At 37.5% G+C, this 18,905-nt stretch overlaps 1 protein-coding gene across 5 annotated transcripts in view; it reads left to right on the top strand.

Moving 5' to 3' along the window:
- Twin (CCR4-NOT transcription complex subunit 6-like twin) overlaps positions 1–18,905 on the top strand; it is a 484,682-nt gene that overhangs the window by 441,205 nt on the left and 24,572 nt on the right. For all 5 annotated transcript variants that reach the window (XM_083107017.1, XM_083107021.1, XM_083107020.1 and 2 more), the window contains one exon: positions 13,197–13,265. In XM_083107017.1, coding sequence (XP_082963143.1) covers positions 13,197–13,265 — 69 coding nt within the window. The remainder of the gene's footprint in view (positions 1–13,196; positions 13,266–18,905) is intronic.

Below are 18,905 nucleotides of genomic sequence, written 5' to 3'. Positions count from 1 at the left end.
GTATTGTGATCGCTATCACATATTCGTGCAAATTCATTTTGATTTCAATTTTGTTCGTAAGAAAAACAGATATTGTTGTATCTTTTATTCTATCTCTAAAACCACCAGTAAAAAATTTGACGAAAGAAAAATAATTCAAAATTATACTTTGGTTTCTAAAAATTTATCGATTGTCAGTCTTTTTTTATATACGCAAGTTATATTAAAATCAAACTTATTGATTAAATTTTTTTATAAATTTTCTATTTTTGTAAATTACCTATTATTATTACGAATAATGTATACATATATAATGTAATAATTCTGAATTCTTATTGAAGAACATTTATATCTTATTCATCAATAATTCGCGCAATGGAAATGGAAATTATGTTAATTCAAGTTAATATTTAATGAAATATGCATCAATAGCACAGAATTATTAAATGATGTGTACATTATAGATGGAATAGAATTAACAGATGATATAATGCAATTCTTTTAATAATTAAATCAGTTTTTTTCTCTTTTTCTCTAGCAAAGACGTTTTAATATACCCTTCTTTGTGTAAAAGCTGAATCAAATATATCCTGCGGTTTCATTCTAATTGATTCAATAATTATATACTTTGAATGCACGAGTTGCAGCCGTTCTTTAATTTCAAATGAGATGTCTTTTATCTGCGATATCTCGATATTATTCATCGTCGAGAAACGTTAATGGTTGCCGATGTTGAGTTTAACAAGATAATGTGTTATCATCGGCTATCAATTGGACTGACATTAATTCGAGGTTTGCTTTTTTATACCGACACCTTTCCTGAAGCTTGATCACGAGTTAAAGCGCTTAATTATGTTGCCAGACCTATTCATAGGGCCTTGGTCGAACGCACATAAGATCGGTAAAACAGGAGATTGCGAGAGTACGTTGACAGAACGACGAGTTACTTGCCGCGATCCTTCTTTGACAACCCATAATTGCATTTTTATATCGCCAGTATATCAGTAATTACACTACAATAATGCTGTCTATAACCAATGTATTAACGCCATTCGTAAAAGGCATAAATTCATGCGAATAAATCATCTACTTGTGAAAAAATCCATCATTAAAAAAAGTAAAACATCTTATCTATAAGAAATATCCTCATTTATTTTGTATTTAAAATGCTTAAAAATATGTAATTAACAATCAAAAATCTTTCTCTCACATCTAGTTAAGATAATTAATATCAAATCATAATTTTTTTCAACTTGATGTCAAGCCATAATTCTTTTTCACTCACGAATGATAAGCACATATTAAACTTGACGTTAATTAAATCATCTGCTAATTATTATGCAGAAATTGCATGATACGGCAGGTTGATCAATCACCATCGTAATGGCCTTAAGAGCGCGATCGCTTCTTTGCGAAATTCTACGGGCTTATCGCCGCCGCGTAATCCGCCTCTGCAACAAGTTGTTGCACCGGAGCTGTCGACTTACTTCGATCGGGCGTAATTACGTGCGCGAGGACTCGATCTAACTCACACGAGATGTATCGCGTCGCGAAAAATGCACTGAGAAAAAGATACATCTGTCCAACGAGCGAGACATCACTGGTCGCGAAACGTTATGTTTCATGATAAGCTTATGGCGTATACCGAACGCATAAAATCAGTGCCTAGAAAATCAGTGCGATGATTACACAAGTTAAATTCTAATTGCCTTTATTATCTCGCTTTATTTTATTTATAACAATAATATTTAATAATGAGGTCTTTTACTTTATTTTTTATTTATAAGAATTTTATTTTATTTAAAAAATTGTATTTTTTAAAGTTAGAATAGGCCTTGCTGATATTAGATAGTAAAGTAAGCGAAAAAAAACCTCTCTGACAGAGGAAATAAAACCTTTAAACTTAAGCAGAGAAAAATCGAAGACAAGCTAAGCTAAGGCAAAAGGACTTGAAAAAAGGACAAATATGTTCGCCCTCGGGAATACAAAAGTCACCATCATCCGTTATTCGCGTCAGTGAATCCTCGACTATACCGAATGTTCTCGCTATACTTGCCTCCTCGTTTCTAAAGCTATGTGAAAATTTGATGGAAATCTTCTACACAGAGAGGCGAGACTCAATCTTAAGCAGTTGAAAAGAAGATATAAATGCTCGGCTGTCGAATAATATTTTCGATAATTCTAACCGAGTTAGTTTTCAGAAAAATATATTCACTCGCGAAAATCTCGCGAAATACGATTTCGAGATGAGCCAAGTAGTGAGAGATTATTTTTGCGCGAATATTTTTTCAAGTACCGCGTGAATATTTATATCTCCGACGATATTTTTCGCTGCAAACGGCAAAAATATTTTTAGTATCTGATGGTAAATATTCTCTACTTTTTTTCGGAGACACACGGGTAATTTTTTTTCTTTCGGTTTTTGTCGTTGGATGAATGCATTTTCGACAGAAGACATTCGCGAACCATGGATTTTAACATTGGAAATCCTCGAGTGCTCTCGTGTACATGGGAATAACGACAATATCCTTAGTGTCTCGGGAATGACGGAAGGAAGAACGACGGGAAGGAGAGAGGGAGATGCTTTAAGCGTAGCATTGGAACCCGAAAGAAAATTGTATAACAATTGCGGAAGTACACGAAACTTTGGAGCTCTCGCCGCCACTAACTACAAGCGATTCTACCTCTCTCGTTAAAACTTTCAAAACTAGTACGGATGATGCAAATTACGCGTCCGCTTCCGGCGAGCGAGGGAAGAACGAAACGCAACCAGTCGGTCGATGAGAGCGAAGAGGATTGTTATAACAAGTTTGCGAATTATTCGAAAGAAAATACGAATTACGCTCGCTCTAGTGTAATATCTCTTAGTTATTAGACGGGAACGGGGAAGCGGTTAGACAAATATGAGACTATCCTTACGAAGAAAAGTACCGCGCGCAGCCGAACGTTCTTGTATATATTTCCTTCTTTTCATGTCCCATGTATTTTATGCGCCAAAAGACTGTTGGGGATATTTAGAAATTTTTACAATATCAGATTTTAAATCTTAATTTAAAATAATTTTATTAAGCAATTTTGAATCAATATAATTAAATATTTTCTAGAGTATCGCTTATTAAATTTTAATTAAATATTTTCTAGAGTATCGCTTATTAAATATTTACTAAATTATTATTTTTTAATAATTATTTGTTACATTTATATCTGATATATGAATATATATTAATATACGTATAATTCAGATATATGAATATAATAAAAAAATTATTAAAAAATATATATTGCATATATATTACATATCTTTAAATTTACATATCTTTCAGAAAGGTCTCATCATTTTTTCCTACCCTTGTACACATCCATATTGTATCAAATATCATATATATTATACAAAAGACCGAGTGTGTCGCGGCATTATGAGCCACCATTGTCACACCGTAGCAATATCCACGTGCGCGTCACGACGTCTGACGTCACGCGAAGATAGGCTTTTAAATTCCGCGTGCCGCCCTTTCGGCCTTGAAGTGCTGCGCCCATGGCATTAGTATGCAGCCGCCGTGTATAACACGAACTCGGCGTATACGACGAGGGTTCCTTCCTCTACGTCGTAGAGCCCGAGCATTATTCTGAAATATGACGCCAAATGCCATTCGCCTCCGGTTACATTTGTAGCTCGCTCGCTCCGGCGTCAGGATTACGATTTCGTATAAGCGAGACGCGATACGAATGCAATCTCTCCTCTCTTTACGAGAAGACTTAAATAAAGCATCGAGGGAAAAGAATAAGGTATTACAGCGCAATTGCTCGTCTTTCGTAGCTTCGATTTTCGAACTTTTTCGCTTAGCAATTGAAAATGCATATTTTTATTAATTTTATCTATTTTATTATTTTATCTTTTGCATTTTATTTACCTTGTTTATTATTTCAATTGGTCATTATATATATTATAATACAGATAACATGTATAAAAAAGTTCTCATCATAAATATCTATTAGCCGTATATAATATTGACAGATAATATTTATTGCAACAGAAATTATTGTTTGCTTTTCTCTTTTTATTAGAAATTAATTTAAAATAATGTAAATTAATTAAAAATAATTTTTTATCACATATAATAATTTTATTTCTTTCTAAAGGATATATTCTCTCTCTAGAATTTATATTCGATATGAGCAACAGATCGTTTCGCAAAATTTCGATTAAAATAATAATTTCAAATTCCATTTTTTTTACATCACAACAGAAAGATATTCATATTCGTGGGTCTAGGGTGACTTCATTCCTTTTCCGGGATTATAGTCGGAAACCGAGGGGCCGGAAGACTAATCTTCACTGCGTGCTCGTGATAGTCCGAGATATAACCGCGAATGAATTCGTAATATCGGGAGGCTTAGTGAGCGTCAGGTCGCTGTGTAAAGTATGATGCGCGCGCTCGGATTAAGTGAAAAGACTAGTCGGTTTGACGAAGATGGTAACGTTCGCAAATTTCGTTTTTTTTTGTCCTGTACGCGAGAAATTATTTTAATCGCAGAGTGAACTGAAAAATTGCAATACACATCTCGCTGCCATCGTGAAGTCATGCTCCGCAAATTTTCGTTCGTGTCTTTAAAATGATTTTGCGATTAAAAGAACGTGGCAAAAAATAAATATGAATCTTTTTTTTCATAATTAAAATAAGCGAGCGTAAAATAAAAATTCATTACCTTCGCAATAATTTAATAACTTCACCGTGAGAATATTTATTGCGGAAGAAAAGAGGCGTTTCAGGCACCTTTGTGAGTTGAAAGCGTCTAAAGTTTTATTATTTTATTAAAGGTCGACGATAAAATCGCGATTGAAGATCGAAGATTCATCTTGCGAGCGAGCGTTCTCAGATCACGGGGGAATTAACGGCATACTTAGAATAGCTGAGTTTACACCTGTGTGCAGTTACTCCCGCGGATTCGATACGCCGGCTTAGTCCAACTTACCGGGAATTACTGCCGAGGCTTATTACCAGTTCTCAGCTAATAGCAGTAGATATAGAGAATATTCTCTCATAAGATAAGGCTCATTTCGTGATGAAGGCTCGATATCGAGACACGTTCGAGTACTGAATGGAAATACGTTGCTAACATTCAGTTAAGAGTTTGTCATGAATTATGGTTTATTTGCACTGATATTTGCAGTGCTATGTTTTTATGGCAGAATGTGTGTATGTGTACATAATACACACATAAATTTAACACGCACACATACACAAACAAAACATTCCTTCTAATCGACGTGCACCGAGTAGTAAAATACAGTAAGAAAAATAATTCTTTACATCAGAAATTTAAATATCATCAATTTTATATATTATATTTAGATCTAAGAATAAAAAAAATAATAAAATAAAATAATGAAACTAGATGTCACTGTTTTATATGGCTCGTCGATCGTAATATCGTACTATTTTCAGTCAAACGGTCTTTCTCCTCCCGCAAATTTACATCTTTAGATTTTCAAATCGTTGACTGATTACATACGAAGGAGTTGCAAATTGCGCATTATTGCGATCTCGCTGCGTCGAATTTAAATGTTCACGTATAACCTTTCAGCGTGCGCTACCGGAATGCGGCACGTATTCGATCGGATCAAAGAGGGATAGAGGAGAAGGGAGATCGATGAAAAAGCACGTCTATATAACCGGAAAGAGTACCCTATCCCGGATTTTCAGATAATAAGGTGCTCCGGTATGCCGTGCGGCACGTTCTGAAAATGGATCGACCCTTTCGAGAGTAATCTCATAAATACGGAGCTTCGCACGCCTTCCCCGCACCGAGTGGTTGATACAAAAAGTAAAGGGATACGAGGCGTAACAGGGGAGGGACAAGTAAGAAAACGAAGAGTAGTGACGTTCGGAACTATTTGTCTGTTACTTCTCGAGATCCCGGTAAATGTGACTTACGTTGAAAGCCGAGCCAGTACGTGAAATTCAATATTGACGTACCCTATCTACGTACGGTGTATCTTTAAACTGTCGCTTGATAAAGGATAATATATATGTAAAGTATGGAGGCAGAAAACGCGAGCGACAGCGTTTTCGCTCAACGAGAGCCTCTTTGCCGCCTTCGCTGAGAGGTAAAGAGAAAAAAAATGAAGCGTACGATACAGCGTGCATTTTTCATGCTTCTCACGATCAATCCGTTCTATCGAAGCCTTCCATTATCGGTATTAATTATTATCGCCTCAAAAAAGAGTATTAGAAGACGTTGCAATTATAATAATTATTATTATTAGAGAAGCTCTTTGAAGAGAAGAATCGTAAAAATTTACTTCGCAAATATATTTTTATCGAATTTTACTGATTTAAGAATTATTATGTCATCATCATAATTATGTTACGTTTTTACCATATTTTAATTCTTGATTTTAATGATATATAATTGCAGGTACTTTACTTCTGGTATCATAAGAAATAAAAATTCTTATTTTTTTTAATATCATATTTGTGAAATAATATAAATGAAAGTTGCAATTAATTCTCATATATTTTTGCCGATCGTTAATAAAGACAAGGAAAAAAATGACAGATATATTTTTCGACTATTTTGAAGACATTTAATCATAAAATGCAAAGATCTTTATTGCTAATAAATATTGCGATTGCACATAAAGTTTTTGGTTTGTTACAATTTATATCTTTGACGATCGTGACGGCCCGCGAAGAAGCAAGATCGATCAAGAAAAAAAAACGGGAAAAGTATACTCTCACTTTAAAAGTAATCCCAGTTTATTCCGGCGGGAGAAAGAGCCGTTTTCTCCTTAACCGGAAACTTTTTCTGCTTAGCCGCTAATCGGCAATAAGTTGGCTGATTATTGTTCGGCGATTATCATCACCTTGATTGAGAAAAGAAAGAAGCCTCGTTATCTTAATATTGTGATAAGGAAGAGATACTTTTAAACTATATCACACCTACGTCGATTACAGCAACGATTCTGAACGAAGACACATGGTATTTTATTGTGACATTTTTAAGAAACGTTAAAAGCCATAATTTGTACAATTCAATGAACCATTTAAATTTCTGTTCACTATGACAGTAAAGATAAATAAAATTCGAATTCAACGAAAAAACGATGTTGAAAAACACGGAATTAAAATATTTCCGTCACTCTTTTGTAACATATTTTGATTGTAAAAATTTATTTATTTGGAAAAAAAACCTCGAAAAATTACAAAAAATTGTCATGCATAAAAGAGAGAAAGCGCCGCTGCGCGCAAAAGTATGATGCAACAAATACGAACGTTCGGCTCTCGCATCCGGTATTTAATCCGCTATTTGGTAACAATTCAGCGCGTTTTATCGAGGCCGCCGGGGTAACTCTTATCGCGATTTGTCAGGGGTCGTTTATAACACACGGGCGAGAGACACATCCGTACCGCGGGAGAATGCTTCCGTCTGTCTATTTATCGCAAACGGGAATATATATTCCATTCCTAGCTCCTACATCGCTACGACGTTCGCCGAGTGCGTGCCACAAATTACCGTCGAGCCAGTAATTACCTTCGGCAAAAAGCAAACCCGTATTTTAATCGGTACGCAATTAAAGTTTATTGGACTACACGCGATACAATTTATCGTATCGGGCCTTCCGCGCTCGCGTTTATATTAATTCCCATGACTGCACAGAGCCGTAACTAGAACTGTAACTCCGAGATTCAAACGTAGCGGAATTTCTTTAAAGTTATGTAAGTAACACAATACGCACACATAAAAAAAACCATATAAAGTACAGTAAAAATAATATGTCACATAAATATACAAAATCTTGAAAGTTTCATAATTTTTTTCATAAAATGTTTTATAACAAAATTTACAAATTTTTTTAATTTTATAGAAAGTTTTTTAATAATTTAATAATTTTGTCATAAAGAGAGAAAGAGGGAAAAAAGTTTGCCCGAGATAAAAGTTATATTTATAAATTAGCTTTCTTTTCTTTTTTAAAAAAGTAAGTAATTGGAAAATTATTACAAAGTGGGAAAAACAAAGAATACAAGTAATTGAAAAATTATTATTGAAAACTGGCGATTGCCTCTTTAACTTTCTACATCGGATACCCAACTTTCACCACGATTATATCGCGCTACTGACTGCAACAACAATTTTCACTGATACAGGCGAGCCATTCGTTTCCTTCGCAGCAACGATGCGAACCCTTTAATAAGGTAGACAGCGCGTAATTACGCGCGATCAGCATACCGCAGAATTGTCAGTTCAGTCAGATGGGAATTAAGAACGGACATGTCGCAGGATGCACACGTCGATAGCTTCCTCTCATTCATTCGCACTCGCGAGTATGTCCTTACTTTGTATAGACCTCGAGAGGGATGTGTTCCGATAATTTTCTCCGCCTGACTCGGCGAAAGATATTTATGTGCGGTAATTATATGTAGAAATAACATCGCGGTCGAGTCACTCGCTGCGATTAAAATATCTAATTGAATTTATGATTAATGAACACTGTCAATTTGTTATAATCGATTATGGCTGGAGAGACCACCGCGAAACTACCGAAGTAGAATACTTTGTAGGATATTGCATGTAGAATGTTTCCAATATTCTTTTTTACTCGCTTGATGATAAAATGATTAACGTCAAAATTTTTCTTAAAATTAATGATTGTCTTACCGATGATTTTTCAATTACACTTGAATTTGACAAATTAAATTTTAGTAATAAATAGATCATGAAGTCAATTCTCATTTAATTCAAAACTTTGCGTTCAATTTATGAAAGAAAATAATAGGTCAAATAAAAATATCGATTGTTTTTGCATTGAATTGTATCTCCTCTCTCTTTGATTTTTTGCGCCGGATAATAAACTCTGTCATAATTACATTAAATTTTTCTTATAACTCGGTCGAGACACGTCAAATAAAATAATATCCTAAGCGATCTTTGGAAAAACTTAAATTTCAGTGATGGTGATTATTTCGCCAACAAAAATTATAATTCTGATAATAAAAAGAAAAAAAGAATGAGCTATAATAATACGAAAATTTGCATCCTCTCAGTTTTTCTTTATTTTCGCTCTGATTATACAATTTTACAGACTTGATAAAAAGCATCATGATGAAGCAATTTCTAGATTAAAGAGACACGAGGCTACGACCTGTTTTACAACGTGCTATTAAGAAGATTCTAAAATATGCGCGTGCATATTATGAGAGTGACTGGAGGGGGAAGAGAAATTAAGAAAGGATTTTAAATAAAATTAAAATGTACATAAACTAAAAATGTTGACCGTAATAGTTTTAACAGGCTTCTTTTCGCAAGAATAAATGCAGAAACGTCAAAGTAATGAATCTTTGCTTAATTCTCATCCAGGCCACTTTATACATTGTTATACATTTCTCGAGAGAAGTAAAATGAGAAATATTTAAAAAATGTTTCCTTTTATTTACAAACACAATACATCTTTGCTCTATCATCTCAAAAACTTAATCGGCGCTTAATCGGCACGTCGATTGACGAAACCGAGACGTCTCAATTCGCGGAATGTTAATGATTAAAGCGAACTAGTTGAAGAACATGGATAGTTTCCCATGACGGCGGAATGAAGATTCCAGGGAAACGAGCGCCGAAGAGCTCGCAAGAGAGAAAGAGAGCGACGAGTTCGCGATGCGCGATAAATGAACACGAAGTGAAGAAGCTCGAACACGTTGTACCGGAAAATTACGAGGGCCGGCTCGTATGTATGTATCGGACGCGTCTCGACGGGAGATCTTAATTGGGTTTGTAAGACCTCACGGAATGCGGACGACGGACGAGTCTCGCGTAATTGTTTCCGCACATACATGTGTACGCGCGTTATAATCCCACGTGTCGTTCACTCTCTCTTTCTCTGCCGACCTGACTTCGCGCGTGAGATTCCTCCGTCCCGCGAAAAGATTCGATACGATCAAGAAAGTTGTGACGCGTCAATCAAGAGATGTAATTACCAATGTACTCTCATCTCACGAGGTGTGTTACAACTATGTATATAACACGTGTAATATACTTGTCTTTTATCTCGTCTTGTCGAGAGAACTGACGGACCGACTCTAGAAGGAATAAAATGGGCGCTCATCTCATAATTTATATTGTAAGCAGCTTAGGATCATTGCAGCCGTCAGGAATTTATCGCGGAAATTAACACACGTATACGTAACCGTACAATCTCGTAATCTGCGGGGGTTGACGGCTCAACTTTAAGCGTGTACTCGTCTCGTAATTTATATTTTAAGAGGCTTACGCTCAAATTATACATTTAGGAGAGCAGCCGTGAATGTTAAAGTTGCGGATTCTCTTATATATACATAATTAAAATTGGAAACTATATAAATTTTAAAAAATACATGTATTTCATACAAAACACTTAGACTCATTCTACGTTTAGGACCACGATTCTCTCGTCATAAGCTTACGTATTTAAATTCATTGAAGCCAGAAATACAACGTCGAATAAATCGTCGCGATGTCAACTACGACGTAAAATACACCCCTTCGCATACACACACACGGTACTCTCTCTTTCCTTTCTCTCTCTCTCTCTCTCTCTCTCTCTCTTTCTCTGTTTCTCTGTCTCTCTTGCTTGTCGCTTATATTATCCGGCGCCGATGCTCCCGGAGGCGCTATCTCTATCTTCTCGCCTGCGGCTCCCGAGGGAGCGAAATAGAATTCTCAGTTTCAATTCTACGACCTCTCTTCCTCCCTTCCGACATTCGTCTACCTCCTTTCCTATCCCCTTTTCCCTTCGCATCGAGATAAACCGAGACTCGCCGAGGATCTTCGACGCTAGCGACGTATCGCCACCTCTTTCCGTTCCCGCAGGGCAGATATTTTATCGGGATCGATCGATACGCCGATACGATGATCTCTCGAGCGCCCTTATCGCCGAGCGCGAAATATTGCGCGGATAATGACAAGCTTGCCCGAAACGAGGCAACTGTGAATGGAAAATCCCGCAGGGGAAAAGAGGAAGATACATATCCGAACGCTCTTCTCACCCGAGGTGTTAAATACAGAATAATATTGATTCCCGAAAAAAAAAATAATCATACGTGAAATTGCAAAAATATTGAAGAAAAAAAATGAGCGTAAATTCCTTCCGCTAACAAACAATCTTCTCGAGATTCGACTTGATGCACCATCGATAATTGAGACTCGAAGGTAAACGTTTCATTGACATTCGACAATGCTCGAAAATTCCCAGCTTGGATTGATAGCTTTATGAAAGCTTCGGCCAGAATGACGGGAACGTTCGATTTGTTGTTTTTGCGCGCATTCAACGCCATTGCGCGAGTTATTCCCGTCCGATTAATCCCTTCGTGCCCGCGGCAGCAGCGCTGTGATTGGCACGCATGATTGTAACGCGACGTGTTACGAGCTTCGAAAAGCGTCGGATTAATCTCGATGGACGGTGCGGCGCGATTGAACTGATCATCCACGCGCACATGCGAGATAATACGGCAACTTAATGATGATAATCAGCGGAAAGTGACTGCAAATTGCGCACGCCTCGCTGCATTCGGAAAACATGTTATTACATTATTATATATGCAACATCATGGCATGTATTACTTCATATATTCTACATGTCCTCACGTATATTACGGGCTTTCTTTTTGTCTATTTATATTTCCACGTTGTTGCCGTATTTAATTTTTTATTATTTACCGTATTCCTCGTCCTATATTTATCGTCTTATTTTACAAAATATTATCGACTTTTTATGTGAAAAATACACACGTGTTGTATATTGTAGACAATACGCGAGAGACAGGAACTGTATCGGTAGATAATTCCATTTTAATGGAAAAAAGATAACCGCGAAAGTTATTTGCGAGCGGATCTTGAGTGAAATATCGGCGAGAGATCTCTCGCCTCTCGGGAAGATTCGCGCGCGACCATCGAATAGATTGCGAAACTTCCCCCGCGCCGTAAATAACTCTCCCGTAGTCTTGAAACAACGAGATTATTCTTGAAACTTGGAGGATATTTCAGAAAGCGTCTCGTGAATGCCGAACATAAACGTCCGACAGGTTGACCTATTTTCTCTTATTATTAAACCTTGGCCTGGCTGACACGTGTCCCTTACCATTCTACGCGAGGAATTGCGACGAGAAGAGAAAAGTTTCATAATTGCAGAAATATCGAGTCAAAGCTACGTCAATTACCAAATAACGAAAGCAACGCAAAGTTTTACTCGCGCAAACTTTGTAGAGCATTTTTTGCGCGACCTGGGTACTTATGCTAACCGCTAAAGGCCAAGACAGGATTCTTAACCGCACGATCGTCGGCCGGAAGACCGCGGTATCGCGTATCTCTTCCTCATTTGCGGTGTGCGTCGCGCAAAAATGTGGCCTGTCGTTAAAAACTGACTCGCTGACTAAGGAGGACGACAAAATTATCGATGTCGGAGTAACTCGTTCCGCTCCGAAAAAGCCTCGCGGCGTCTTTTGATATTAAAATATATAATACATCGCCGTGTCCCGTCATTTTTGTAGCGACCTTCTTCCGCCGGAGCATAATAACGTTTAATGAATTCGGCGCTTCTTCCGGAGTTATCTTCCATTAGTCTCGAGGATAAGTGGCCAAACGAAGCCACGAGGACACCAGCTGTATAATCTCGCTGTCACGTGCAGACGATGCGACGCGGCGCGTTTTCTTTCTTCGCGTTTCACGCGCGCGTACTTCTTGGCCCTATACCCCGTTAATAGCCCGGAGGGCCTGTGCAAGTGACATTTGGTTGAACGATTTAATTATCGGACCACGCGCATGGCTTCCCGTAAGAGCGCCATTAGACGACGCAGGTGTAATGAACTAGTTTAATGAACGCGCGATCTCCCTCCTCGCTTCCTCGCCGCTTTGGCAATTATAATAACCGCGGTCATCGCGATCTTTCCGCCGTCTCTCTTCCGCTTCAACGTCACTGTCTGATTACGGACATGGTTGCGTGATTAGATTATATATTCATGGATAATATTACTTTCTGAGAAGTGGGACGCAAGGTGTCCAAAGATGACTTTTTGAGAGAATTTTGTAAAAGTTTAGGAAGGAGTAGGAAATGTAAATTTTCCAGATTAATATTTTTTAATAGAAATATGAAAATATATAAACTTATTGTATAATTATAATTTAAAGTTTTATGTAGAAAAAAATTGTTGAATGTGTTGCTAATGTCATTCATTCGTGTTTTGCAGTTACAGCGAATCATCCGCCCCAAAGACCATGGATTCCGTTGACGAGGCCCAACAGGACGAGACCAACATGTAAGTGACGGAGATTTTCATTTTTACATCGTGAAGAAAATTAATCTAATAAAGTATTACTCGCTCGCTAATCTATTAATCGATACGTTTATCAGATGCGGGAATGAAATTCCACGTGATTTTCCCACGCGTGATTTTTCACACGACGGATTAATTCCTTTATAATTACATCACGTTGCAGAATGGCCTTCCCTTTTACAGAAATCTCAATAGTAGATCTAGACTTGGTTTCTCCTTTGCAATCATAATGTAACGCGTGATGCAAACCTTTCATTAACGCTCGAGCGTTTTCACGTCATCGGTACTTATTAGAATGCGCGAATCGTGCGCGCTAAATCAATGCGCGGTGTTTATTATTACAACACGCGCGTTACATCATCTGTGAGATAACGGGCGAGCGCGAGATGATCTATGGAGAAACTACGGCTGATAGTGACTAATGTACCGCTGTGACAATCGCGCACGTCGAGTCAAAATACGGCGAATGCATGCGTGCGCCGTAAAACAAATTGCGTTTTACGGTCGGCGTGATAAATTCACGCATTAAAGCCACCTTCTCCTCGGCGATATCAAACTTCGCCGTTAGTCGGATCGTTACTTAAGCCGAATCGCATTTACGCTTCGTGCATTCATTCGCTTGTACTGGAAGTCATAAGTACGCTCCTCTCGCCCCGTTGAATTAGCGAGATTGTTCCCACGAGCGTGTTCGAAATGAAACACCCTTTATGCGCGATAAAAGTTATTAGTTTTTATACTCCTGTCGATATCGTGTTGCTTCGATCGCTTCTGCGAAAGTAACGATAAAGGTACGTGCGCCAAATACCTTTTTAAATTAATCTTTGTATTTTCCATCTTCCATAAATCCAGAATCATCCGGGATATATGAATCATCCGGGATATAAAAGTAATTATTAATATTTTTTATAAGTCTTATCTAAATTATTTGCGATCTTCTAAGAAAACAAATATTCCTAACATTTACTAAAGAATCAGGGAAATCTTGCATACGCTATTCACCACCGTCTCTATCTCAATTTTACGGTGCAATCATTCGCGAACCTCAACGTACTCCCTCCGTCTAAGCGACAAGGGGGATGTCTTGACGATCGGTCAATGCCGACGACGAATTTCGCAGCCTCGAAGCGCCGTGTCGCGTCGCGCAGCATCCCACCGTCGACGGCTATGTACCGCACCATCTGGACAGATTTATTGCGCGACACCGGCTCGACGGCAGCGGTCGAGGTAGTGGGAAGGGTGAAAGAGGGAGAGAAAGCGCGCGCGCGCGGGCAGGGAGAGGTACAAACGGCTGTTCGGAGCTGCCGTCCAAAAGGAAGCCATTGTCGGCTCGCGCTGGACGCAATAAATCATTTCACTACGGTTTACGCTATTCATTATTTACGAGAGGGCCCATTATACTTACGACGGTCGCTGATTAGTTATACCGTTTGTAGATGCGTTTGTAGACGGTGTATTTGTCTGGTTGTTCTTTAGTAAGTTTGATTGGATTACATTGCTAGTATGTTTTATCGATCTTTGTTTGATTTTCGAAAATTGAAGATTACGAGAAAAGAATGCTTTAGTTCGTTTTTGTGTTTCACGATTGGTAGAGCTTGTTCTCCTAATCACAATAATGTCAAGTAATTTGCATTCTTATTATTTCTTTGCGACATAGAATTGCTTGTTTGGTTCGAAATAATTACACAATAATTACACAATAATTATAATTAATACAAGCAGTTAATATAATCCAACTATCACGTATAATGTTTGCTTCTAGCTATTATTATCTCTCTATATATGCATGCACAATAACTAGTGATTTGTCAATATTTAGAGAAGCGCATTACGCTAGAAATGGCGAATAATGTAGAGAATGGTTCGTTTTTATCTGAAAATATTACACTTTGCTTGAAAGGGCGGGCCATTAAATTCTGAGTAAATTACAGTCTTTTATAAAATGCTCTGGCAATTCCCACTAGCGAACCTCACATATAAAGTGTACCATAAAATGCCGCAATCAACAGTAGGAATGCATTTTCGGAAAAAATATAGAGATCTACGATCTTTTCATAAAATTAAAAATTTAACTGGAAAGGTACACCATATAATCTTTCGAAAATGCAGTATTATTATTCCAATTAAAATAAAATTAATCAAAGATTTCAAGTCGGAATAAACGGTAAGTTTTTGTTCTCTAATCATAGCTTAAAGAATAATTTGTTATAAAGATATTGCGCGAGTGACTGTTTCGTTATTATATATAATTAATATAAATAGCAGACAATTATTATAGTACACATAAATTATAATGAATATAACTAATGTTAATCAGGATAAAATAATTGTAATAATCATTACATGACAATTGATCTTTTACTATACCAATAAGTCATTTTATAATTAGCTGATTATTTAATTTTTCTCGTGAAGGAGAAATGAATGTAACATGAAATTTATCAGAAAATATATACCACCGTGCGCTTTATAACGCATTCCGTATTTCCTCGGGAAATTCGGTAAAGATGCGTCGTATAAAGTAAACGGTCGGAATCCAATATTACATACCATGCGACGAGAATATTACGTCAGGAGAAAGAGAGAAATTCAAGCTCTTCCTCTCTAGTACAACGATTTGTATGATGCCGCCGCCGGCTCGTAATTGCTCTATGCGCGCCATTTATATTCGGAGAGCTATCGTTTTACGAATGCGGCAATTTAGGAAATATGCGAACGCCCTTAAAACCAATTTCTCCGCGATGGCTGTAATTATCGCAACGACTGCGGCCCGAACGTTACGTATTCGGGATAGATCTCACCGTCGTCATCACCGTTATACCGCGCGAGACTGGCCGACAATTATCCTCGTTTCGCGCGTACGCTCCGGAACGCGCGGAATTACATTCGGCATTATCTCCGTTGCTCCGTGATAGGTCGGTACACATGTGCACCTTCGTAAAGTGGCACTGGACCTGGCTGCGCCGTCGAGGATCGGACAGAGTGTAAACGTTCATCTCTCTTGGAATTAATTTCTTATAAACCTGAAAGATCCACTCGACAACGATTTGAACATGACTGATAATTATTTCCATTCATTATCTTTCTGCCGGCATCTTCTATCGAGAGGAATTTAGATTAGAAAGCTTTGTAATAACCTCCCACGTGGCGAGGAGTAACGTAATTCGGTCCTGATAGTAGCGGCCGACAGGTTCGTGCAAATTACTTCTTGCACCTCGCGACGACGCTCACCATCATACTCATTATGGTGGCCCTTGCACACGACCGGGTCGGTTTCTATGGGACACGGAGCAGTTACGCGCCATTATCATTCCGATGCTCGTAACTGCTCTTGCACGCGCGCGATTATGTTCTTATTAGAAATTATTATTGCCTCGGCGCGCGCGCGCGGTAATCATCGTTGCCGCTTTTGTCGCAATTATTACCGTCATCGATGCGGCGTTATATCTACGATTGTGCCGCGTTTGTTACTGTTAGTTAATAATAAATGGCCAGACTGGCTATTATTTTCGCCTCGTGGAGTCATCGCCGTTGCCTGTTTCTTGATTACCGCGATTATTTCGATCCACAACCATAAGTACGATCAAATAATAGCGATCAATCAGACTTATTTAGATTCTAGGACATGAGGTTCCGAGATACATGCTATACAGTCAATATCATTTTCCTTCGTTTGTTAAGCTTAAATAACTTAGCAAAAAGATTGTCAAAGCTTTATTGATTTATAAAAAATTATTTCTACTCTCTATTGATAAATTTTATTAATTGATAAATATTATTTTACTCGACATTATCTAATTTTTATTATAACTTGAAGCACCACGTACATACGCTACAAAATTTCTTTTAAATTTTAAAAACATATTTTCAAAGATAGAGAGAGAAGTCGTAACATTATGTTGCAACATAGAGCGCAAGAGGGTTGTAAAAATTGTTTCTACCCCCATTAATAAATTTTATTAATTGTAAATATTATTTTACTCGATATTATCTAATTTTTATTATAACTTGAAGCACCACGTACATACGCTACAAAATTTCTTTTAAATTTTAAAAACATATTTTCAAAGATAGAGAGAGAAGTCGTAACATTATGTTGCAACATAGAGCGCAAGAGGGTTGTAAAAATTGTTTCTACCCCCATTAATAAATTTTATTAATTGTAAATATTATTTTACTCGATATTATCTAATTTTTATTATAACTTGAAGCACCACGTACATACGCTACAAAATTTCTTTTAAATTTTAAAAACATTTTCAAAGATAGAGAGAGAAGTCGTAACATTATGCTGTAACATAGAGCGCAAGAAAGTTGTAAAAATTGTTTCTACCCCCATTAATAAATTTTATTAATTGTAAATATTATTTTACTCGATATTATCTAATTTTTATTATAACTTGAAGCACCACGTACATACGCTACAAAATTTTTTTTAAATTTTAAAAACATATTTTCAAAGATAGAGAAGTCGTAACATGTATCATTATGTTGCAACATAGAGCGCAAGAGGGTTGTAAAAAAAAAACACCTTTATGTCTCGCGGTATCGCAGAGAAATATATGCTACTTTGGTTCGAATGTACGCTCAGAGGCAAACTTCTTTTCCGTCGATTTATATCGTTACATTTCTATGAGGCACGCCGCGTTTATGCATTTGCAAAATCGCTGGGCTCGACCGCGACATTTCGATCTACGAGTCTAGAAACTGGGTCGGTCTCTTGAATTTCGACGGGTTGGCCAACTATTCGCGGTAGATTTTTACGTTGTAAATATCCCATTGCGCTGTGCGAACCGGAGATTCACCGTAATACCGATTTATGAGCCAACTATTTCGGCGTACAGCTGCACGGGTTTGTTGTGCCGCAAAGTCGCTTATTTATCGTCCTGATCTTTGTATGAAGTTGACCCGATTAGGATATTTTAGAAGAGATATTTCGTAAATCGTACAACGCGATTGTTGAAACTTCGCGGAGATATTCTTCGACAAGGTTGATTCCTTCGAAAAAATTACCTCGGTTGTTTACAGGACAACACACGAGCAGTCCGCTAATCTTATTACTCAAACAATCTCGGCTTATTTGTCGTACACCCGGTACAAGCACGATCGCGCAGCACGCGAGAGCGAGCGGCGGACTCTCTGGCGTGTGTAAATTAGGTAACCTGTTCGGATCTTCTCTCTCGCGGACTGGTTTGGCGACTCTTGGGGCAGGTCGCGGCTCGGCATCGTTGACCTCGGAGAGAATGTCTAGTCGTGAATGGACCACCGCTTACACGCTGCCATTGATTGCCGCCGCCGTCGTTCTCCACTATATACTTGTTTCCGTACACTCGTCCCTTGTCTTGTTTTATTACAGTGTTATACTTATTTTTAAAAAAATTAAAAAGAAAATGGCATAAAAACCAACGCGCGGTAGTTGGAGCGCAGAGAAGCGACAACACTTCTTTCTTTTTTCAATATTAGTTTATTACAAAACTCATATTACACAAAAAACTCATATAACAAAAAACTTATTTTTTATTACAAATATTATGCAATTATGGCATCGCGTATAAAATTAAAATCAAATTTCATCAAATGTTTAACATGTTCAACGAACGATTAATAACGATTAATATTGCGAAT

This window comes from Camponotus vicinus, unplaced genomic scaffold (genome assembly GCF_025532165.1).
Source record: "Camponotus vicinus isolate PSW18456_S1 unplaced genomic scaffold, iyCamVici1.0 SCAF_8, whole genome shotgun sequence".
Classification (NCBI taxonomy): domain Eukaryota; kingdom Metazoa; phylum Arthropoda; class Insecta; order Hymenoptera; family Formicidae; genus Camponotus; species Camponotus vicinus.
This window is presented reverse-complemented; position numbering and strand designations above follow the sequence as displayed.